This window comes from Chelmon rostratus, chromosome 15 (genome assembly GCF_017976325.1).
Source record: "Chelmon rostratus isolate fCheRos1 chromosome 15, fCheRos1.pri, whole genome shotgun sequence".
Classification (NCBI taxonomy): Eukaryota; Metazoa; Chordata; class Actinopteri; order Chaetodontiformes; family Chaetodontidae; genus Chelmon; species Chelmon rostratus.
Window position 1 is genome coordinate 20112780 of NC_055672.1, and position 23435 is coordinate 20136214.

General features: G+C 43.2%; 2 protein-coding genes across 7 annotated transcripts in view; both read left to right on the plus strand.

Annotated features, from left to right (window-relative positions):
* Window positions 1–17293, plus strand: part of ppp1r13ba (protein phosphatase 1, regulatory subunit 13Ba) — a 46275-nt gene extending 28982 nt beyond the window's left edge. For 3 of the 4 annotated variants that reach the window (XM_041953394.1, XM_041953393.1, XM_041953396.1), the window contains 18 exons: window positions 1704–1760; window positions 1957–2077; window positions 2393–2472; window positions 2558–2725; window positions 2838–2978; window positions 3122–3317; window positions 8321–8388; window positions 8720–8918; window positions 9164–9391; window positions 9518–9730; window positions 9906–10056; window positions 10192–10229; window positions 10364–10737; window positions 11029–11166; window positions 12768–12901; window positions 13339–13505; window positions 13706–13905; window positions 15308–17293. In XM_041953394.1, the coding sequence (XP_041809328.1) occupies window positions 1704–1760; window positions 1957–2077; window positions 2393–2472; window positions 2558–2725; window positions 2838–2978; window positions 3122–3317; window positions 8321–8388; window positions 8720–8918; window positions 9164–9391; window positions 9518–9730; window positions 9906–10056; window positions 10192–10229; window positions 10364–10737; window positions 11029–11166; window positions 12768–12901; window positions 13339–13505; window positions 13706–13905; window positions 15308–15349 (2715 nt within the window). In that variant the 3' untranslated portion in view covers window positions 15350–17293. The remainder of the gene's footprint in view (window positions 1–1703; window positions 1761–1956; window positions 2078–2392; window positions 2473–2557; window positions 2726–2837; window positions 2979–3121; window positions 3318–8320; window positions 8389–8719; window positions 8919–9163; window positions 9392–9517; window positions 9731–9905; window positions 10057–10191; window positions 10230–10363; window positions 10738–11028; window positions 11167–12767; window positions 12902–13338; window positions 13506–13705; window positions 13906–15307) is intronic. The other variant, XM_041953395.1, reaches the window with a different exon arrangement.
* Window positions 17294–18135: 842 nt separating this feature from the next.
* Window positions 18136–22404, plus strand: sdsl (serine dehydratase-like). 3 transcript variants are annotated; one of them, XM_041953961.1, is made up of 10 exons: window positions 18136–18261; window positions 19047–19216; window positions 19397–19433; window positions 19520–19659; window positions 19821–19909; window positions 20053–20286; window positions 20362–20492; window positions 20594–20680; window positions 21065–21198; window positions 21901–22404. In XM_041953961.1, the coding sequence occupies exons 2-9, from the start codon at window positions 19070–19072 to the stop codon at window positions 21166–21168; spliced, it is 969 nt and encodes a 322-aa protein (XP_041809895.1). In that variant the 5' UTR covers window positions 18136–18261; window positions 19047–19069; the 3' UTR covers window positions 21169–21198; window positions 21901–22404. The 3 variants fall into 3 exon arrangements, with proteins under 3 accessions (XP_041809895.1, XP_041809894.1, XP_041809896.1); XM_041953960.1 differs by having other exon boundaries at window positions 21065–22404; XM_041953962.1 differs by having other exon boundaries at window positions 18162–18261; window positions 19054–19216; window positions 21065–22404.
* The last annotated feature ends 1031 nt before the right edge of the window (window positions 22405–23435 follow it).

Genomic DNA, 23435 nt, shown 5'->3' on the forward strand with positions numbered 1-23435 from the left:
CAGCAGGGAAAGAATTTCAACCACCAACTCTGAATTAGCCAATTTGGGTTTTTCAAGGCCTACTGTGGCACTTATGTTTTTATCCGGCGACTTTATGCTGATATTCAGCATTTTTGAAAGCAGAAACTTCCCTGCTAAATGACAGCTACTAAGTATTTCCTTCCACTGTGTAACTTTTGAAGTATTTCCTCGTCTTGCAGTTTCCATCCCCTTAACAGTAATATATTGCAGCGCGGATTAACAACTTCCAGGAAAGAAAGGGTCCAAAACGCAGCTACTGGCACCTACTACAAGCACTTTCACTCCTGCACTGTCCATGTAATGAAACAAGCTACTGTTATGTAACGTGTTATTAGCTGGTGTGTGTGAATGTGTGTGCATGTTGCCGGTGAATGATGGGAGGCCTCTTGCCAACATTCCATTTCCGTCTTCCTCTGTGTGTGTGTGTGTGCGTGTGTGTGTTGAGACAGGTCAGCTGTACTACGTGCCAGCACGATACAGAGAGGTGTAAACTGCCTCAGTCAGCATCACACACGACAGACTCTCTCTCTCTCTGTCTGTTTATTCCCTCTCTCTATGCTTTTTGCCTTCTAATGTAAAACAATAGCAAATATATCATGAACTATCATTAGACTTTTAGGAACAATAAGGTTCAATATTTACTGTCCTCCCACCAGTTGTGCTAAAAACACTGCACACCCACACGTGTTTTCATTTAGTGGCTAGTCAGACCTCTACTCAGGTTGGAGGTGGGCGGAGCTGTCATGAGAGTTACATGATGTCGTGAAGGATATGGAAGAGCACAGGTGAAACACATTTTGTGATTGATGGCTCAGTTTCATCAGGTGTCCCAGTGAGCTATGATAGTGAGCCAGCGTACGCAACACCAGGACCGAGAAACTGGCTCACCTACATGGAATGCAGCTGTTTTTAGTGTTATCAGCTACATCTGTGCTTTTCCTGCTGTGAAGAAAAACACCTGTGTGGACTGGGGATGGGTGTGTAAGGACGGCCATAATTTATCTTTTCTAACTGCAAAAAAAAAATCAAACAGAAGTGAATTGGTTGCAGGTTATCTTTCATAAAGTAGTACAAACCAGTAAATTGTATTTGTATGAAATATCAATTAACTGTTGACCAGTAGGAAACATTATCACAGACACAGCGTGTGCCTCGCAAATGCTATATTTCTATTGTCTTCCTTCTTTGACAGCACCTTTGTCAGCCTTGCAAAGAGATACTAAATGTCAACTTGATGAATGTGAAGCTGTTGAAAACAGCTAATCTTCAGTGTGTGTTCAAGAATCAGACAGAAAACTGACGGCACTGGACTAAAAGCTAGAAACACTTCTCACCATATAGCACGTCAGAGGAAAAGCATGCGGCATGTTGCTGACTTCCATGCTGTCTTTTCTTATTGAGGAAGTAAACGACTCCGTAACTTTCAGCAAATTTTCATCCAGCTGTAGCTCAGCCCTTATTATAGCGAAGGATCATCACCTCTTCTCAACTGAACCCAGCCCACTTAAAAACAGTAAGGACAAAACCCCCCACAAATACTGACATGAAGCAGAACAGTTGGTGTGTTTCACAAAAAGTGTTTCATGATGAAAGAGAGGTTCACAGCGTTATGTCTGACTCACTGGGCTCATGTTTGTGCCAAGCCAAAATGTATCTCAGATGTTTGCCTTCTTTCCTTCTAGGAGCAGAGACTGAGGTATCTTCACCAGGGAGGCAGAGCTAACCAGGGTCAGACACAGGTGGGCTCCTCTTGCTGTCTGTCCTCTTATCAGTGTGGAAGTCTAAGAGTTCTGACTCTTTTATGCAGGTTAATGCAGAAGTTAGCTCCACCAAGGTTTACTTTAATCAGTAACTAATTGCCATCTAACTACCATAAAAATTAGCTAAAAATGCAAATGTATGTTTAGCTTTTTTTCTTCTTCTCTCTTTGTTAAGTCTGAAGCCGAGAAGCTGCAGCGCCTGAAGGAGCGAGTGGAGACTCAGGAAGCCAAGCTGAAGAAGATCCGAGCCATGAGAGGACAAGTGGACTACAGCAAACTGATCAACGGAAACCTCTGTAAGCCTGAACGCACTAAGCCCACCACTGGGGATTAGAAGCACTGCAGTTTATGACCACATATTTATAGTATATTAGTGAAGAGTGACATAGTCCTGCTGCTACTGCATGAGGGAAGCCTCTGCAGAACGTGGCTGAAAATATATTCAGCTTAATGGTGACCGTTTGAACATAGACATCATGGTCACTGTGTCTTTTCCAAAAGGGGTCAAAAGCTAATAAATGACCATATGTAACATCAACCAAATATCTTGTACATTTGCTGTAGATGTGTGCAGGCATGCGAACACTGAGACAAACTGTTTGTGTCTGCAGCTGCAGAGATTGACCATGTCAGCAGCCTGTTTCAGGAGAAGCAGGCAGAACTGCAGTCCGCCGTGGTCAGAGTCGACCAGGTAAGGTGGAGGGTCGAGGGGCGTGTCACTTTGAGTGAGTTTGTGTCAGGTGAGCTGCTAAGTTCTTTCTATTTGGTTTTACCAGTTGACCCAGCAGTTGGAGGATTTGAGGAGAGGGCGCCTTCAGCTGCACTCTGTTGCACCAGCTCAGGGGGCGCCCGCCGGGTCCCAGGGCGCACCAGCTGGCCAGAAAGGGTCACCCCTGTCTGGTCCTGCAGCCCTGGAGCTGAGGAAGCTCTACCAGGAGCTGCAGGTAAATCACACCATCTCATGATCTCCTTCGTTTGACACATGAACAGATTCTAGTGCTTTTGGGCATAAACAGTTTTTACAGCGTGTAAGACTTGTAATGCCGTGTGTTTCAGGCTCGTAACCGCCATAACCTGGAGCAGAGCAGCAAGCTGGCCCAGAACAAGGAGCTGCTGAACAAGAGGAATGCCCAGGTGACAGTGATGGATCAACGCATCGGAGACCTGAGGGAACGACTGCATAAGAAGAGAGCAGAAGTACACAGCTTAACTCTCTTTATCATAGATTTCTTGTTTTTTACGTACAGGAGGTCATTTCCCGTCTCCTGACAGTCTGTTTAAAGCTAGCTCCATAGTTACTGTAGGTTTAAATCTATCTGTCTGTCTTTGCATCCCCTCAGCTGAGTCGTATGAATGGAGGAGGCCTCTCCTCCCCTCAGACCTCTTCCCATCCAGGTGGTGGAGTTTCGGGTCGAGTGGCGGCTGTCTGCCCCTACATCCAGGTTCCAGCTGATGGGAGACAGGAGGCGGGGTACAACCTGCCAGCTGACCCACCGGCCAAACCCACCCCGCTCAGCCACATCCGCTCCCTCTCAGGTTGGTAGACTTACCTCCTCGTACAAGACTTGGATCAGCTTGTTTGCTGTCTTTGACTTCAGAGTTTCAACCTGCACTGTCTTAAATCTCTGTCTGGGCTCTAACTTGCTGTCTATTTCCTTTTCCTGTCTGTTGGCTCCTTCCTTTCCTCTTCCCTTATCTGTTGTTGTTGATGTCATCTTAAATGTGATGTGGTAATGTTACTGGTGGTTTTGTGATGACTGTTTTGTCACGCGTCGATGTTGTGGTGGTGGTTGCTGTTGTGACTGTTCCTGTTCCTGTTTTCGACACCATTATGATGTCATCATGATGATGTCGTTGTTGATGTTGTTTCGGTGTCATGGTTGGTGTCTTGTTAATGTCTTTCGCGGTGGGTGTGGCCATGCAGAGGAGGACAGGAGTGGCATCAGGAAGCCTCCCAGCCAATGGAAAGTGTCAGATTTAGACATCGTCCTGTCAGAGCCCACTGAGACGTGGGAGGGACCTCGGTCCCCTCAGGGGGGCAACAGTAACAACAGTGAGTCTCTGGAAAGTGCGAGAGAAACTTACTCACCATTAGCTCTATTGGTGATAGATTAGCAGCACCTGCTTCCTCACTCCTTCGTCTGCACCTAAAGGTGTAGTGGGCCTATTAATAGTATTTCCTGCATGCTTTGAACACAAGTATAAGTATTTTATCTGGCCTTAAGTGCAACGTAGACATTTTCTTTGAGTTTGAGCACTGGGCTGGAAAGTCAAAGGGTGCATTCAAACCAAGAATGCCGTGGAGCTCCAACTCTACAGAACAGATGGTCTGCAGAACATAATTGAATCAACTCCAGAAAATGACCTCAAAATGTAAAGGTCGTATGTATAAAGACACAGACATGACATCTGATAGCCAGCAGCTGCTCAGCATTAGGAAGCCCAACATAAGAAAACAAACGGAGGGCAAACCGCACTCTGGACCGAGACTCATATTCTGTTATTCCTTCACATATTTCCACCTGGTGTGAGAAGGTCAATTCCTGTACAAAGAAATCATCTTCTTGAGCTCCAAAATTAGAATGATAATTTTCCTGACAAAATTTCTTATATGCATGCCATTAATAAGTAAATGTTTGATTTGACACTAATGTGTATGAAACACAGAACATTATTTAATGCATGACTAAGACCAAAAACAAACTGAAACAAAGGTGCACTCACAATGGGCTATTTTCTTTCTTTCCCAGAGTTAGGTAAGAAGGTTCATACCACTCACACCACTGTCTGTACAATAAATACAAAGCTACAGCCAGGAACCAGTTAGCTTAGCTTAGCACTGAGAATTGAAACAGAGGAAAACAGACAATGCGACTCGGTCCAAAGGAAACAAAACCACGTCACCAGTTGTGTTTTTACATCTTGTGGTGCTTTATTTTGTGCGGGCGGTCATCAACTTGAGGTTTTAAATGAAAATTGAATTAGTGAGTTTTAGAGGTGCTGGCAGATGGACTTTGTTTCCTTTGCACAGAGCCAAGCTGACTGCTTGAGCAGTAACACTCAAGTGTGCTTCACACAAAAACTGTCCTTTTAACATGGCGCATGATTGAGTCTGGTTAATAATCACACTAGCTTAACTTACTAGTGTCAACATCCATCCAAATAGCTAGCATCAGCCGTGTCAGCACAACATAACCTTGTCTCAATAACCACTGACCGTGTTGTTTCAGGCCACTGTCATTCTGCAGTATGCTCGTCAGACACTTGTTCTGCTTATAGTGATGTATGACTGCACCCAGGCTGGACGGAGCAAAACATTTTGACCCGTTTCGTTTAACTGCTGGGTAAAATTAAAGTGTCTTGAACCAGCTCTGAAATAAATCCCATTGTGTTCTTGAATGCCATAGCAAATGCCAGAGCTCTATTTATTGTCTCAGCTTATGTAATGTGGAAAATACTTGTAAATCATGTCAACAGTCTACTGGGCAGGCACAACAGATGAATGAAAGGAAGTCTGAGATACGCTAACTTGTAGCTATATACAGTCTGAACCATGTGTGTGTGTGTGTGAGTCAGATAACAGATTTTACGGAAGGGGCTTGTGGGGTCATGACAGCTGTTGTTGCTGTCAGCAGAGAGATTAAGGCTATGTTAATAAACATTAAGAGTGAATATCTGTTATACTGCATGAATGGTAACACAGCGTAAGCGAAGCAGTCTCCGATATTTTTAGACCAAACAAGAATCGCAGCAAGGAACGCCATGTATTCCCTGAAGCATTAAAATACAAGAGAACCATTTATTTATTCATGGCAAATCCTCAGGATTGAGAGAAATGGTTTCATATTCCACTGACTCAAACTTATATTTGCTAGATAATGATAACCAACCAGGACCCAAGAGCCAGGTTCTCTGAAACCAAAGCTCTTGTTTTTAATAGCTTTTGAATGGCTTCAAAATGACTGATGCTTCTGTTTTAGGGAAACAGCCAGTGTTGTATCTGTGATATCATCAGTAGATGCAGCTCACGGCACACATTATTAAATGTAGTGTAGATTAATCTTTAGATATTTGTTGATTTGTTTCCGGAACAGTTTGACATTTTGGCAAAGAGGTAGATGGCTAGATTGATTAGATAGACTAATTGTTCAACTACAGGCAGCAGCTGATTAGCTTAGCATAGCATAAAAGCAGGAAACATGGGGAAACAGCTCACCTGGCTATGTTTTTTAAAGATAGATAGATAGATAGATAGATAGATAGATAGATACTTTATTTATCTCCAAGGACAAATTTGAATGTTGCATTACATTTAGCATGTTGCATCTTGTTTGTTTAATATGTACAAAAACTTAGTGTAAAACATTTCACAGGGGTTCTGTATAGATTGTTTCCATGTTCAGTAACTTCCTGGAGTCAGGTCTAGTTAATTAATGAGCTTTAGAGGTGCTGATAGCTGTTACCTTCAGACAGAGCCAGGGTAGTTCGTTCCCCCTCCTTACAGTCTTAATGCTAAGCTAAGATAACCAGCTGCTGGCAGTAGTTTTATATTTAGCAGACAGAGCAGTTGACAGTTGAGGCTGGTATTGTTTTTAACTCTTGCCCAGGAAGTGAACCAGCATATTTCCCAAAATATCGACCTCTTCCTTTTCCTGATCAGGTTTCACACTATTACTAAGGGCTTCACAGCTGAGTTTGTGTTCTCAGATTAAATTATATTTCAGGGGCTCTGAAATACATTGACTGTTGCCATGGTGATGACAGGTTTCTTAAAAGCCTTAACCTGAACCACCCTTTGTCTTTTGCATCAGAGCGGACTGTGACGGTGGCCGTGCTGTAAACTGAACTGTCTTTTCTCCACGACACTGAGCGACTTCTTCTAATCTGGGCTCTCAGGCAGATGGCCAAGTTTCCACCTCGCACAGAGCTGACTGTTTGTTTCCTGTCGTGACGGTTTTCCTCCTGAGGTCAGCAGGTTACAGCGGCAGTCAGCGGCTGCACAGCACGGCTTACTGACTGCAGGACTCCCTGGCTCAGTAGTTAAGCAGTATTAGTCTGGAATGTGCCAAAACTGTGACGTGGCTCTACCACCGACAGCTAGGCCAAATGGTTAGGTAACAGCTTAAAATGATACTTTGATAATGGACGCTGAATTGCACCCAACTGTGACATGTAGTGGAATTTTAATATCCCACAATGGATTTTTTCAGTCATTTTTAGCCACTCTTTTAGCCGCCGTGGCTTTAAGGATGACGATGACAGTCTGTGCGCCAGTCAGTCTGCTTGGAAATATCTTTTATAATAACTTTGATGGTCCTACTAAACATTATCTACCAAACATCAGCACTGTATAGCATTAAGCTGGGCCACTGACCTCCAGGATTGTCACGAGTTAATAGGCAACAGTGGATCAAGGTTTAGTGACTGACCAGTACTGTGACCTTTGTGCTGCATTCAACTGTGCCAATCAGTTATGTAACATCTCCTCTGTGGAGACGGAGGCTGCGTTAAACTGCTGCTTTTCGTAGCAAGCAGGCGTCTTTTTGTAAGAGCTTAGCATTTTAGTACAGTCGCTTAAGTCAGTTTTCAACCTGTCGAGGCAACAGCTTTGTGTTTTTTGGGGTTTTGGTTCTGAGTTTTTCCCACAGCTTCCTGTAATTATTCTCGTAAAAAGAGCAAAACACCACCCAAAAATCAGCTTTATAACTGTAACTGTCAGTTGCTGTGAGTCTTTGTTTTTATTGTCAGATACAGATGTAGCCTTAAGTTTTGCAACCAAGCTGAAGATCAGAGACAGGGGCCATCGCTGTGCAACTTACAGGATGCTAAGCACATGTTTGCAGTGGAGAGTCACTCATCGGTACATAAAGACCACCATCAGAAAGTCATTCTTCACATAAAGCAGAGAAAGGGTATTCACACACGGCCAGTGTCACATCAATGCACCCTAGTTGCATGTTTTTGTTGTCGTTATTCTTTCGTTGTGCTATGTTGAGGTGAAACAACTCAAAGTCGCACTTGTCAGCTCAAATTAAGAATAAACTGGACGACTTGGAGTCTCTTCCAAATATTGCATAATTGTTATGTGGTACTAAAATGATGAGTTCACTTCAGAGCAAAGGTTGTCATGTACACAGTCTGACCTGCACTGTTTATATGTTATTCTTGGAGTAAAGTGTATGTATGGATAATAATGTGTTTTTATTTTAGTCATTTGTTTTGCCTTGTTGGATTGTGTCAGTGGAGTGACACGCTGTAAATGACTACTAGTGTAAAGCGTTAGGTGACTATTTAGAATCCGACCTCTTCTCAGTTTAACACACTTACCTTCATACCAGCGCCTCCTACTGTCTAACTCTACCTCGCCTTCCTCCCTCTTCAACCGGCTTTAACGTACATGGTGCTTTTTGACTCATTTTCCTTGTGTTTCTGTCTGTGTGTCTGTCTTTGTGTCCTCTTCTCCTTTACTGCTTCTCTTGTTGTAACCTTTGTCCCTTTCTCAACACCACCCCACCCCCACCCCCCTTCTCTGTGTTTAGCTAATGAAGCGTCATGGCCTAGCATCAGTAAGAGTGTGTCAGATTGGAAGACCAACAGTCCAGAACAGGTACTGTACTGTTTCTACACTGGACACTGGGAGACAATAGATAAAGTTATCATTACAGTAGTTATTCTCATACATTCTGTAATAGATTATTTCTACCAAAAGACAGATTGTATTTATAAATATTCTTCATCTTGCTAAGGGCCTCCCTGGGCTTATTTTAGGGAACCCTTGTTCCCTCTTTGAAGACCAGTGCAGTAAATGCCTGTGTGAACTTTTCAACTCAAATATCTCAGGAGAAAAATCTCGTCTTGAACAGTCTTGCAGGCTTTAGAAAACCCTATTTCAAGTTCTCTCTCTCTCTTCATTCCACTGCCTCTGCCTCCAACCACAGCATCCCTCTGGTTATGGTACCTACCCCAGTGCCACCCACCAGGCGGCAGGGCATCACTGTGCCACCAGCTCCCTGCCCCGCTCTGCCCCTGGTACACTGGGCTGGCCCCGATCCAGTGCCACCTCATCCTCCTCTTCGTCATCTTCCTCTTCACAACAAATACAGCAACGTATCTCTGTCCCTCCAAATTCGAGCCAAGGTAATTTAAAGACTAACGCAACACCCAGCTGAAAAGCTACGTTTTGCTGCCCTCTGTGGTCGGAGGTTTCAAGCCTGTGACATTACACACTGTTACTGACGGGTGTGGTTGGGTGTGGTTAGACGATTTTAAGGTAACTGTATGATGACTCTGCAAATAATTTCTTTCTGTCATGCAGATGTAGGTGTAGCCTTTGGAAATAAAGTGTTAATTGGATATTTCCCCTGCCCTGTCTCTACTGTTAGGCTCTGCCTCCACCTCCCAACCATCTCCCTTGTCCCCACAAACAGAACGAACAGACCCCCCACCAGCGGTGGCAGTTCGTCCCTACGTCCCGGACCACCCCTCCAGGCCCCAGTCCCCCAGGAAGGGTCCCGCCACAATGAACAGCAGCTCCATCTACAGCATGTACCTCCAGCACCCTCAGGCCAAAAACTATGGATCTCTCAGCAACAGGACGACTGTCAAAGCAGGTAATTAAACAGCACATTAAAACAGACTTCAACAGATAGACAGACTATAATGTTTAATGTTGTTACAATGTCCACAATGAAAAATCCCTCTAAGCGCTATCTGTCCCATTTCTCCCCTCTCCATAGTCTACGGCAAACCCATCCTCCCCACCTCCTCCACCTCTCCGTCCCCTGTCCCTTTTCTCCAGGGAGGAGGAGTAAGAGCAGGAGGAGAGGATGTTACAGATAAAGAAGGAGGGAAAGGAGGAGGAGGCGAGAGCAGTGACGGGCAAATCCTGCCTCCACCCAGCGTGGACAACATCCCTCGTCCCCTCAGTCCCACGAAGCTCACCCCAGTCGGTAGGTACCAGAGACTCAGTCAAACTCAGTGCGCTGTCATGAGTGTACTCATTTGTGTTCCACGTTTCCTGCGGCAATTGAATGAAGTAATTATTTACAATATTTTAATAAGCAAATAACAGAAGAAGAAACATGTAGATGTAAACATTACAGAATCCTGCTCTGCCCTCCACAGCCCACTCCCAGCTACGTTACCAGAGTGACGCTGACCTGGAGGTTCTCCGCCGACGCCTCAGCAATGCTCCACGACCCCTGAAGAAACGGAGCTCAATCACTGAGCCTGAGGGCCCACAGGGGCCTAACATCCAGAAACTACTGTACCAGAGGTCTGCGCCACTGTAAACTGTACCACCCCGTAAAACAAATTATTTTTATAAAACTGAATAAGTAACAGAAACTAAACAGTGATTAATTAAGATTGCAGCAGCTTGATTAAAACTGATTTCTGTTGTGGTGTGCAGGTTCAACACGTTGGCAGGAGGCATGGAAGGAGGCTCAGGTAAGACACAGTGATATGAAGATCGGACCTCACCTCAGGACATTTTAGGAAGCATCCGTTGGTATTTATAGTATTTCCTATTGAAGTTAAGGGCTTGACAATGCTAATATCGGCTGTTTCACTCTTAATTCCAGGCAATACTTTCTACCAGCCTGAGTGCATTTTGGGTGACATGGACAACATTCATTCATCAAATGGGAATGTAGAACCTGGTGACAAGCACATCAGTATGGCAACTGTGGAGGGTGAAGTTCAGAACTTGAACTCAGGCTCCCGCCGCTTGTCCCCTCCTTCAGTTGCCATAGAAACTTCCAAGGAGACGACCGCAAAAGCAGAAACTACCAATAGCGTTTCTCCATCAGCCCAGCCCAGCCCATCCCCTACACCTGATAGGCCAGAGGACCAGAACAATAACAACCAGAGAGGATCTAGTCCCACAAATACACATAAATCTGTAGGCCATGCCTCCCCTTCTCCATCACCTCCTGCCCCACCTTCACTGCCTAAGGTAGGTAATCGATTATAATTACACTTGATATGGGGTGTGCACATTAAAACTACCTTAGCTTATGTTTGCTAAAATTCCCACTAATAATACTTATGCCCTATAACTTTGTTACACATCGCATCTCATTTTCTAAGCACGTATTCCACTTTCTCGTGTCTCCCTTTGAAATATGGTACTGCAAACCAAATCATTGCCTGTGAGAGCTAATGTGCCATATTAAGCAGAAAGTTTGTAGTTTGCAATTATTCTGCACTGTCAGCACTTTTGTGTTTCTCTCCCTGTGTGCTGCAGGTGAAGCGAACCAACTTGAAGAAGCCGTCTTCAGAGCGAACAGGCCACGGCCTGAGGGTCAAGTTTAACCCTCTCGCTCTGCTGCTGGACGCATCGTTAGAGGGAGAGTTCGATCTGGTGCAGAGGATCATATATGAGGTAACACAAGATTATATTGTTACACTATTTGTATTATAATATTCTCATATTGGAGATTTGTAATGCTTATTAACTGTCTGCGAATTGAAAATCAAATCAAGTTTGTTTTCATAGCTCAATTGTACAGTGAGTACAAGCCTGCATTAATAATGGTTTGCAAATATGCTTTGCAAGGAAACTCAGGAGTGCAGTTGGACCCACTGGTTGGAAAATAGCAATCATGTATAAAAACATTAACAGAAAGTTATAATAATCTGTAATGAATCAAAATCGAACAGGGGGTTTACCATGTTTGGAATAGATGTGAAGTCCAATATACCACAAGAAAAGTCTGAAAAGGTAAATCCAGTATCAGTTTTTTACATCAGTTCAGGTTCAGGGGGCGAAATAGGTGGTGTAGGGGATAGGGGGAAGACTCATATGATGGGACAACTGAGAGGATTCAGAGGATGCGTGGCATGGTGGATGAGGAAAGGTTAGGCAGGTGTAGAACAGGATAGCTTGATGGTTGGAGGCCAGCTCCAGGCCAGGGTGAGGAACACTGAATCCTAGGAGCGGGAACACTGAGCGGATCATTTGGTTTCATGGAAGTGTACAAGTAGAAATTTATGCTGAAGCTGCAAATTAGGTCACAGAACAGTAGCATACATTAGCATACATTGTGAAAGCTAGTGGACCAAGCAAGCCTTGAGGGACACCATGCCTTACTGTGTGCTGTGGTGTGGTCTAAACCTCGACCAGATGGTATCAAAAAGATAATACAGCTATGGGAGGTTGGTTTGAGGCTGCAGAATGTTTCAAGATTGTAGTGAAGTGAGAGAATCTTCTATTGAGCCCCTAAAATTTTGGCTGTTGAGCAGGGCCGGATATCATCAGGCACCGTTCTCGTACTTCCAACGGCGTTTAGCTCCTAAAATGATGTGCTTTTGATACAGTTCAGTGTTGAAACACACTTTACCTTATGCAATAGCTGAATATTTGTACATGCCAACATTTACTGTACACCCACACACAGATTGTCTCAACAGATCTTCCAATAACTGGAAGATTTTGCAGCTTTGCAATACCTTCATGGCAATACCTCCAAAGTACAATATCTTTGATCCTCGGCAGCTCTGTCAGGAGAGAGGTGGTCTCAGGTGTCAGATGTGGAAAGTTACTGCTGAGCACTCACACTCTGTATCTCAGTGGTTTACAGCAGCACACAGCTACTGAGAACAAAGCCTTCAATCTTTAAAAGCAAACCCTCATCTATCTCTGACATATTTGACTTGGAGCCTGGACAGAAGTGCTTACTGACTCTCCAAACTGCAAACTATAGCTGATACTCTCAAGGAAACTTTCAGATGCTTCACCTCCAGAACAAGCTCAGTTTGACGTTGTCGTACCCCGAGGCAGTACGACTCAACAGCTCCTGAGCTGTTCAAAAAATGTTGCACTATCCTGAGTTTTACAGTGAATTCAGGTACTTGACTCTTCTACAGTATTGTGTTCTCCACCGGGGTTTTTAGATTTTTTAGATTTTTCATTGTTGCTGCATAAAGCCATTTATTCTAATCAGTCTAATATCCCTATTTTTTGTGATTATTTCTGTATTTAAGGTGGAAAATCCCAGTATGCCTAATGATGAAGGCATAACTCCTCTTCATAATGCTGTCTGCGCCGGCCATCACCATATTGTTAAGTTCCTGCTGGACTTTGGAGTAAATGTAAACGCAGCCGACAGTGACGGATGGTCAGTACCTTCAATGAGGCATTCAGCCATGTAATAATCCAGAGCAATAACGGAACACTGGCTGCTGAAGGACTACAGGGTGTTTGGGAAATGAACACACTCTGTGGCAGTGATACTGGAGCTCAGCTCAGAGGCAACAATGACAGAGATAATTGCATTTCTAAATTCAGTTTTGACTCAGCTGCCTTAGCAGTATTGAAAGAGGAGATTACCAAGTCTAATGAGGATCTGTATTCAGAAGTTACATGATTTAATTTATTCATGTTTAGTTAATGTCAGCCTGTTTTGTGATTACATTAATTGTGTTTAGCCTGCTAGATTTTTTTGTGCATTAGTGGAACAGCTTTGCCCTTTCTTTACCAGAGGTGACTGAGCCTTGTCGAGCGGAGACATGTTTCAGTCTGTTTAAAGCCATGTGTCACTGTTGTCCCCCACAGGACTCCTCTGCACTGTGCGGCTTCATGTAACAGCGTCCACCTCTGTAAGATGCTGGTGGAGTCGGGTGCCGCCATTTTCGCCACAACAATTAGTGACGTCGAAACAGCGGCAGACAAATGTGAAGAAATGGAGGAGGGCTATACGCAGTGCTCTCAGTTCCTCTACGGTAGGTAGACACAGACAGACAGGTGGTGAGTCGACAGGTCGACTTCAGTCCACAGGGAAAGAGAAATTTAATCTAAGTTGAGGAAGAAAATGCTGAATATAGGAAAACATTCCAAAAGCAGCATTTCGACCATCATGCAACAATTAAACTCTCCACTGAAAGGTTGATTTTAAACACTTAAAGCACTGTGTGTGTCCCAGGGGTACAAGAAAAGTTGGGTGTGATGAACAAAGGCCTGGTCTACGCTCTCTGGGACTACACGGCCCAGCAGGCCGATGAGCTGTCCTTCAGCGAGGGCGACGCCCTCACCGTGCTGCGCCGGCGTGACGACACAGAGACAGAGTGGTGGTGGGCACGACTCAACGACCGTGAGGGATATGTACCCCGAAACCTGCTGGGGGTGAGAGAACATAAGACATTACAACGTGACAACAATTGCAATACATCACTGTGTTCCCACGTATGACTCCACCAGGTTTAACGACCTGTTTCTCAGCCGTGCCCCCAGTTACTGCTGCTACTTCTGTCAAGCTTCCTGTTCCAGCACAGCTCATGAGTAGCTTATAATGATAGCAGGGGCTGATTAACACCTGAAAATTCGTACTTATTTTAACAGTTGGTCCTTGATGTTACGGTTTAAACACGCTGGCTTCTCATTTTTAGCCAGCAGCAGTTTAACTGGCTGTAATGACAACTGTCCCTTGATCAGCTGTAACATACTAATCAAGCAAGCCTTCTCACCATGAGCCAGCTGACTTTCTAATGTTTGCAGCTGATTTGTTTTAAAGCCAGGATCTTGTAAAAGATTGATAAATATGCACCATCAGCACCCACACCATTTAATGATCCATGTATATATAGATATGGAAATAAAGGAACAGTACTGTTCTTGTATTGCAGTGTAGGGCTTGTAAGACCCAGTACTATAAGGGTGATAAGGCAAAATGTAACATCAGGCTGTTTGGTTGCTTACCTCATGTACCAAAACATACATTTCATCTTAAATTAGCATAGATGGAAGTGGTTGAACCTCTGAACAGATTTTTTTGTAAATTTGTTGGACAGTTCAAACTTGGGCCCAGGAATGAGTGAATAGATTTCATTAGTGATCAGGATTCAGCATTTCCATCTCTGGATGATTATTATTTTGAAGCCAAAGCTATGAAACTAGTTGCTAACCTCATATGATCCTATTTTTTGAAGGGATGTTAACCAGATAAATGAATCTATTTAAAGACATAGTATGTCATTTATGCCGCTACGAGTCTCTCTGTCAAATCAATAAGAAACGTTGCAGATTATTCCTCTAATTGTAAAGGTAAAGCACCAGCTCCAGCCCCGTGACCCTCTGAGACAAGTTGTTATAGATAATGGATGTATAGATGGATTAATGAAAGGAAAGATGAAGCAGCAAGTATAATATTATTGGCTATAACAGAGCGTGACAGAATTATGCAGTATTGGACAGGGCGAGTGCTTCTGTGCACAGTCATTTAAGCCTCAGGGTGTACAGTATGTACACACTCCATAACTCTCAGAACTCAATTATTGTCCTAGTGAAGCCAAACCGTATACAGTAGTTTTAATAAAACTGTCCATCACTGTGTCCCTTTACGGCTCAAACCTCTCATCTGCAACTGTACTGTATACCAACACCGGAGGAACTGGCTTCTTAAGTGGCAGATTTATTCCCACACCGTATCTTATGGTCTGCCTTCATGATGTTCAGGCACCTTGAGAACAATGTTAACATGATGTAGTGACCCTGCCCTCCCTCTCTCTCCCTCCTGCTCTCCGTCCAGCTGTATCCAAGGATCAAGCCCAGACAACGCTCGCTGGCATGAAGCCCAGATCAGGAGCCACGTGCACGCTCGCGGAGGGCGCATGCACACACGGGAGAGGAGCAGCAGCGTGTGGGCGGAAGCATTAGCCGAGTAAGGAAGAACAAAGGATGGAGGCAGTCGGGAGGCTGAGTGAGGGAAGGACGAAGGAAACAAAGATGGAGCTCACAACTCTGATGAAGCGACTTTTTTTCTGTTTGTTTGGATGTAATGCTGGAATCACAGAGCCACTTTATGGCAGGATCATAATATATTTTCACTGAAGCGCTGCAATTAGCAAGAAATTGCTGAATCTTATTTTGAGCAACAGTAGCTTGGCAGCTTCACACGAGTTCAGTCGCATGAGAGAAGCTGAACAGAAAAAAAATGAAAGTTATCCATCATTCGGATGCAGCTTTGAGTTCTTCCAGCTCAGAACATGAAAGCTTGATCTCGGAATTCTAAAGCTGTACCTGACATTTACCCAAATAACCTCGATCTTTGAATGCCGCTTTATTTTTGTATGGTGTTGATAAAAACAAAAACAAAAAAACACCTTGATGGATCTTCATAAAGCCGAGCTCATCAACAGCAAAATGATGCTGTTTCTCAATGGCAGTGACCATCGTATGTTGTCTGAAAACGCCTTTGCACCGTGTGGTGTGAAGGTTTAAATGCAGTAAATTTGCAGGCTCGATCAGGTGAAGGTATGTGTGAGATGTGAAGATGGAGAGAGGAAAGTGAGAAGAGAGATAGTGTAACTCTTAATGTGTGTGAGAGCAAGTCAGGTTTTGTCAGGTTGTTGACGGAGCAGCTATACGCAGTGCTGGTCAGGAATTGCATGGGGAGTGCAACCGCAATTTTACGAAGCAGAATCCAGCAAGCTTTTGATGCATGGTGGCTGAGGTCCACATCGACCCATACGAGAAACAGATGTTGACGATATAATTTTATGGCATGGTTAAAAAAAAAGAAAGGCTTGAACTGATATCAAAAGAATATTTTGATTCTGATTTCACAAAACGATATAAGAAGCATCTGTGAATCGTTACGGATGTCTCAGCCTTTTACTCTTCTGTATTTATGTTGACTCAGCTCTGCTGCATGTTGTCATATTAACATCTGCTCAACTGCAAAATGGTTGCTGCTGGAAAGACACGGAGGAAAAGAAGGAAAACAAGAACGTGAGAAGTGAATTTGTAAAAGCACCTGAAAAAATGGGTTTAGAGGGGAAGGAGGAGGAGAAGGAAGTAAAGTGACAATAATTTCATTTGAAAGAAAACCTCTGCCAGTGTTTACCTGTTAACACCTAATTGGGGTCTGGCACATGTTGGTCCTCATACTGGGGCAATGCTGGTACCAGGCTCTAAAACTAACAATATGATAAAGCAGTGTTTCCCATCGTGTTTAAGGATTTTATATTTGTCAGTCCTTTCAAATACATCACATAAAAGCACTTGTGGCTACTCTGTGTTGTCTTCAAAGTCAAGACAACAGTCGTCAATGCAAACCCAACCTCGCCCTGCCACATTTAATGGTTGAGAATATAACTGTATACATTATAGGGGCTGAATTAGCTGAGAGTGAATGAAGAATCTAAAGTGAAAACAATCAGTGTTACTTCTGATTTATTTTCTTTATATTTCCATATTTCAGTAGTTGTATGAAATCTCCTGGTTTGCTGTTTTATTTAAAACAAAGCTTTTTCTATTATTGTTGTTATTGTTAGACACATTGCTCTTGTTTCTGTATCTGTCAGTGCTGGCACCACTCACTGCTGCCACCCAGTGTACAGGAAGGCGTTGACACCATGCGTCACGTCCTTTAACATGCTGTGTAAAATATGAAGCAATAAGTTGAGTGATGTTTGATGTGAGAATGGCACATTGGTCTGAGGAGTGTGAACCATTACCTTGTGTATATGCAACCTGTAACTACACATCTGATGTACAATAATAAAGAAATTATAATCCCTACAGAGGATCAGCGCTGTGACTGTGACTGACTCACTCAGGTTTCTCTATAAAGTGATTGAGTCCAATAAATTAAAATTAATAAAGGAAATTAATAGGAAACATGTAATAAAAAGATATGAAAAGGCAATCAACATACACTGTTTATTTAGCAACACCCCCTCCTGTCACACAGACGCAGAGAAACACACACACACACACTCAGGCCTTGGTAATAAACTGTGGACTTTAGAGAGGCATTAAAGTTCACGTGTTATTCACGTGTTTGCACCAGCAGAAGGCTCTTCACAGGTAAGTTTATTTCTATTTACAATCACTGTATCGTCACATTATGCAAATTAGTGTTTTTGACGAAGTTAACTATGCAACGTTCCCTCTAGTAACCACACATGACAGATCATATAAAAAAATAACAAAAAATCTATTTGTCCTTCTAAATGAAGGCACGGAAGAGGCAGACAAGTTGGAGGAACAACAAAATACAGGTTTGTGTATTGTGTAAGTGTAGCTGTGACTTACTCCAGCCATCGCAAAGGAGATTTTTGATTTATCTGTTTTCGATTTCAATTAGTTTAACATTCTCAAACAGTCAATATTGTGTTATATTGTCCGTCTGTTAAATATTATAAGGGCAAGAGAAAGAAAATGGCATCAAAGCAAAACTTAAAGTTAGGAGTACCTGGAGGTTTAGCCCGTACAGTAACATTAACTTTAGTAACCCACAATTATTATGAGTCAAAATTCTAATATTATTATCATTATTGAAGAAGTTGATCGAGAGCCACGTTTATTTTGAAGTATTGACCGGAAGTGGTGGTGTTTTTGTCACAGGAGGCTCTTCCTGCTACGCGCTACGTCACATAGCATAATGTAGCGTACACTGAAAATATAGCACAGTTTACATAAAATACACCGCTTTATCATTTCATGGTCGGAGGCGCGTTCAGGACACTGTTACCAAACGTAAGTCTTATTTAATACCTTATACCTTAGTCTTATTTAACACGCTGACGTACAGTACAGTCGTGAAACGTTGCGTCATGAAATTTGTTCACGTTCGAACTCACTGTCGTCACGTAACGTTTTGTTTTGCATTCGCTGCGTCACAGCCAGCTAGCTTGTGAACATGGACGTTCACAGCGCGAAGAACAATTTAATTTCCTCACGAAAGTTCTACTGTGTGGAGGAAACTTTTAAAGATCGAGAAACATACATACATTTTACACTTCATATGTCAGATAAGTTGAATCGCAATATGTAGCTACATAAATACAAGGAAATAAATGTCACCATAACGGACTTGCTTGCTTAAGATATGTCTGCTTCTGTCACTTGCTTTTTCTATTCATTTTTTATATTTAGTAATCGTGGTTCTACTGAACTAATAATAATGAACTGACAGCCAACTCTACCAAACCATCAGGTGTAGACTCTGCTTCTTCATGTTCATGTGCACATTCCCACCACTTTTGCAACTAGTACCAATTGTTTCCAGCTGCACATGAAGGCAGCACTGGCACACTGGCACACAATATGGCAGGAAATACCAGAGAAATCATTAACACCTATTCTTCAAAAAGATGTGTAGTAAAGAAAAGTATTTCTCCTGTGGACCCCCCGCTGATGGAAGTTTAAATCGTCCCTGATGAAAGTTTAGTTCTCTTGAAAGACAGATTTGTGTCAGTCCTCGTCAGTTGTTGGTGTTTTCTCAGTCGCCATCACGCTCACCTGTCTGCTCGTCTGACAAGATTTTAGCTAAATTAGGCGCACCATGGCGAAGCCTTTCCATCTGAACACACCGCTGCTGGAGAGCATCAGCATGTCTAAACGCGTGGGAACCACCGTGTACCTGAAGATGGAGAACTCACAGCCCTCTGGCTCCTTTAAGATCCGTGGCATTGGACACCTCTGTCAGCAGGTACGAACCCTCAACCCTCTGCTGGTACTTGAAAAAGATTTTTCTTCCCATCCATTATATCAAACACTGACTAACTAATGTAACATTCGTATTAAAAGCCCATGCTGACTGGCTGTGGTGTAGATCTCAGGTGAGAAGACAGAAACTTGCTCTTTTTCATTTCATTCCTCTCTTCTGCAGCTCGCCAGACAGTCCAAAGGAGTCGTCTGCTCTTCAGGTGAGATGTGTACTGTGACATAGCACGTGAGTATGAACTGTACAGCATCAATTGTTGACAGTAATTTAACATATGGCCTTTTCTAGGTGGTAACGCAGGTATGGCTGCAGCTTATGTAGCCAGAAAAATGGGTGTACCAGCCACCATCGTAGTTCCCTCCTCATCTCCTCAGCTGGTTGTTCAGAGACTCCGGGATGAGGGTGCTACTGTCAAGATTACAGGCAGGGTAACAAATAATATTAAATATACAGTATATAAATATAAGTCTTTGTGGCATCAGTTCTGATCTGATCTATGGTTGTTTAAACAGCAAATCTGTAATAGTTTTCAGTCCTTAGAATAAAAGCAAACGGTGGAAGAGGAAAGTAAGTAAAATCTTCTTCTCAGGTTTGGGATGATGCGAATGCAGAGGCTCTCAGACTGGCAGAAACAGAAGGACTCACCTATGTTCCTCCATTCGATCACCCCCTGCTCTGGTAGAAACATTCTCCACAGTTCATTGAAGTTAACAATTTTTGCAATGCGGTTTTAATTAATGAACTTCTACAAAACTGGTACTCTGCAGTATTAAATGACTCACTGTATCTCCTGTGTCATCCTTCTCACAACACACACCCAGGCAGGGCCACGCCAGTATGATCACGGAGGTCGCGGACTCTCTGGGTCCTGGTGTGAGGCCTGGAGCGGTGCTGGTGTCTGTGGGCGGAGGGGGCCTCCTCTGTGGGGTCATCCAGGGCCTGAAGGACGTAGGCTGGACAGAGGTGCCCATCATCGCCATGGAGACGGTGGGCGCCGACTGTTTCAACGCAGCGGTTAAGGCGGGCAGGGTGGTCACGCTGGCAGACATCACCAGGTTAGAGGCTGTTTTCTTGGAGTTGGAGCTGTGAGTGCAGCCACGCTGACCTCACCCTCATCTGTCTTTCCACAGTGAGGCTAAATGTCTTGGCGCAAAGACAGTTTGCACGAAAGCTTTTGAATACAGCCAAAGCAGCGAGCTTACGATCATTTCTGAGATCGTGACTGACCAAGAGGCTCTGCAGGCCCTCGAATCATTCCTGGGTTCGTGTGTTTGCTTCCTTGAACCTGCATTTTAATGTTCTTCAGAACTTTGCTTTGGCTGCTAATGACTTGTGACCATAATGCTGAACGAAATCTTGTAGATGAGGAGCGTGTGTTGGTGGAGATGGCATGCGGAGCAGCGCTCGCACCTGTCTACAGTGGACTCATACGCAGGCTGCAGGATGAAGGTAACTACTCAGCACCTTGCTTCTGTCGTGCATGTCATAAAGCATCTTATGTAGGAAAATCAATTTCAGCACTATGTACTTATTAGTTCCACTTCGTTTACAACTCTTCTGATGGCTGATACAACAGTGGCACCAAGGTATAGCCGTTTCAGCCAAGTAGTCTGGTTGACAATTCGTGGTAAATGTGTCTTGTGGCAGCTCCTAATTTACCTCTTTTCTTGTGGTTCTTATTCTCATGCGTTATAAGACCTTTTCAGACTGCAGCCATGCCTGTGGAAAATAATGAAATCTAATATTTATGGTAAAACTTCCTGTATATATTAACTCCCTTTATAATGAGGCAAAACTTCTGGACATAACAGAAGATTGTCGGTTTTGTTTCAGGTCGGCTGCCGACTCCCTTGGGCCCCCTGCTGGTGATCGTATGTGGTGGTAGCAGCGTCAACGTGAAGCAACTGGCCGACCTCAAACACAAACTGCAGACATAAACTACTGTGTGTGTGCACGTCCGTGTGCAGGTACATAGTACTGAACGTGCTTGTGATTGTGTTGGGCTGAAAAAACCAGCATCACTTGGATTAATGCAATAAAGATGGATTCCCACGAGCTACAGACATGCATCGTCTAATTTAGAAGCAAATGTGTTAGAAGTGCTGGTGATTTAGGAATTAGTGCTTCTAATGCTGCAGTGTGATCTTTAAGTGGTGTAAAATATAAAAATGCAATGACTTTAATGTGTTCAGTTCTAAATAATTGAGTGAGTCATTACATGTGAATATATTTTAACCATGCACAGCTCACTTCACTGCCGCAATTCAATTACCAGGTTTGCCCACATGGTGGTGTCACAGTTCAATTTTCAGAGATACAGCGACCATCCACACAGTCAGATACAGAAAACTTTGTGGAAAAAAAAGCTCCCCCCCCCTTTTTTTTCACTTCAAACAAATATTCGTTGATGTGATTTATTCATAAATTAATTGTAATTCGGCACTTGCAGTCTTAGGCATAACAAAATAGTTTTGCAATATTAGTTTTATTTTTATACAGTTAATATGAATTAGGGGACCCTCCACCCAAATATTTGTGCTTTTGATTCCTCTTTTGGTCTTTTTGTGGATATATTAGCTGCCTTGGGTTGTTTTCCAATGCAGTAATGTGTTTTAGATGAAAACTCTGCAGACCTTTAATTGGATTGTTTCATGTCATTTTAAATTTAGTGGTCCAGTCCATTTGTGTCACATGTAGCAACCAATTACTATGGAAACGGCTCCTCCACTGTCCTGCCTGCGTGAGAGAAGTCTGTGGAAAGTCTGGCAACCTGTTGTTAGTCTATACCTTCTTTACGTTCAGACATTTGTAAAAGAGCACAAACCTGCGATTTACATATTTGATAAGAGCTAATTAATGTAAACATTGTCACTGGTATTTATCAGTTTGCATTCTTAACTGAAGGTCCGCTTGTTAGTTTCTTCTGGAGCTTTCAGCCACATCACATGGCCTTCATCTGCAAATGAAGTTTGCTCAGTTGTCATGCAGACTGTTCAGTTATGAAGTATGGAACTTTGGTCATGTGATAACAGCGAAACTGTGTATTCATTCAGCATATGAGGACTTCATCAAACCCATTTAGTGAAAACAGGATGGTATGTATTTACAATTTTTTGCTGTATCATATAAGAAAAAAACATGAAAATAGCTTAAAATAAATGAAGGGATTATGAGACAGACTGCGCTTTCCAAGCTATATCCTACTACTCATGCATATTTTAGGTCAAGGACCTCAATGGAAATAAGTCTTTATTGTGTAATCTTTGACATTTAATTTCCTCCTCCTCAAATTCACTAAATATAATGTTTCCACTTTTGCATCATGTTTATATTGCAGTTATGATGCAGAGGGATGACAGCTCTGACTGACTGACTGCCAATTTGGATGCAAAGTCTTGTAATACGTATTTCTTCCTGTTGTCCTGAGACATTTACAAGAAAGACATCCTATATATAACTAAATAAACGTAAAATTGTGCAGGATGCACCAGCACCTTGCTTGTTTATGGAGCCAAACCATATCAGATCTACTCCAATAACAAAGAGGACATATAGACTGATATAGACTGACCGGGCCCGCTCCTCTGAATGACCAATTTTCCCAGCAGCACCATAGCGGCAGCAGGCTGATTGAACTGGGTAATTCCCAGAAGCACAGCTGGCGTACACAGCACAAGGTCATACATGGAGTGAACATGACTGTGGATGCTAGTCTCGCATGTCTGACTCAGACACAACAGCCTCACAGTCCATTCAGAAGAAAACACTGAAGGGCAAATACCCGATTGGAGATATTTACACAATGAGAAATGATCTTTTCTGCCCATGCATGATTTAATAATCACTGGCCTATTTTTGTCCTCTCCTGGTCTATGTAATCTACCTGCTCAGATGAATCTACTTGATCCACAGCTGTGCTCCCTCCTCTGGTGGGTGTGATTTGGGCAGCCTGCGGAGGGAGAAGCTAGTGGACGTGCCAGCCCATTTCTATGACAACAGGAAGGAGCTGCTTTGATGAGCCCAGCAGAGGGCATTTGAGCAGAGCTGCAGCTAAAAATAGGACAAAGTAAACAAGAATGAATGGAGACAAGATAGAGAAACAGTGCATGTCTGTGTTCATTTGTTAGTACATGCATGTTTGTGTACACATTTGTTTGTGTGCACGTTTTTATCTTCAGCCAGCACGGTGTTGTTAACTCTTTTG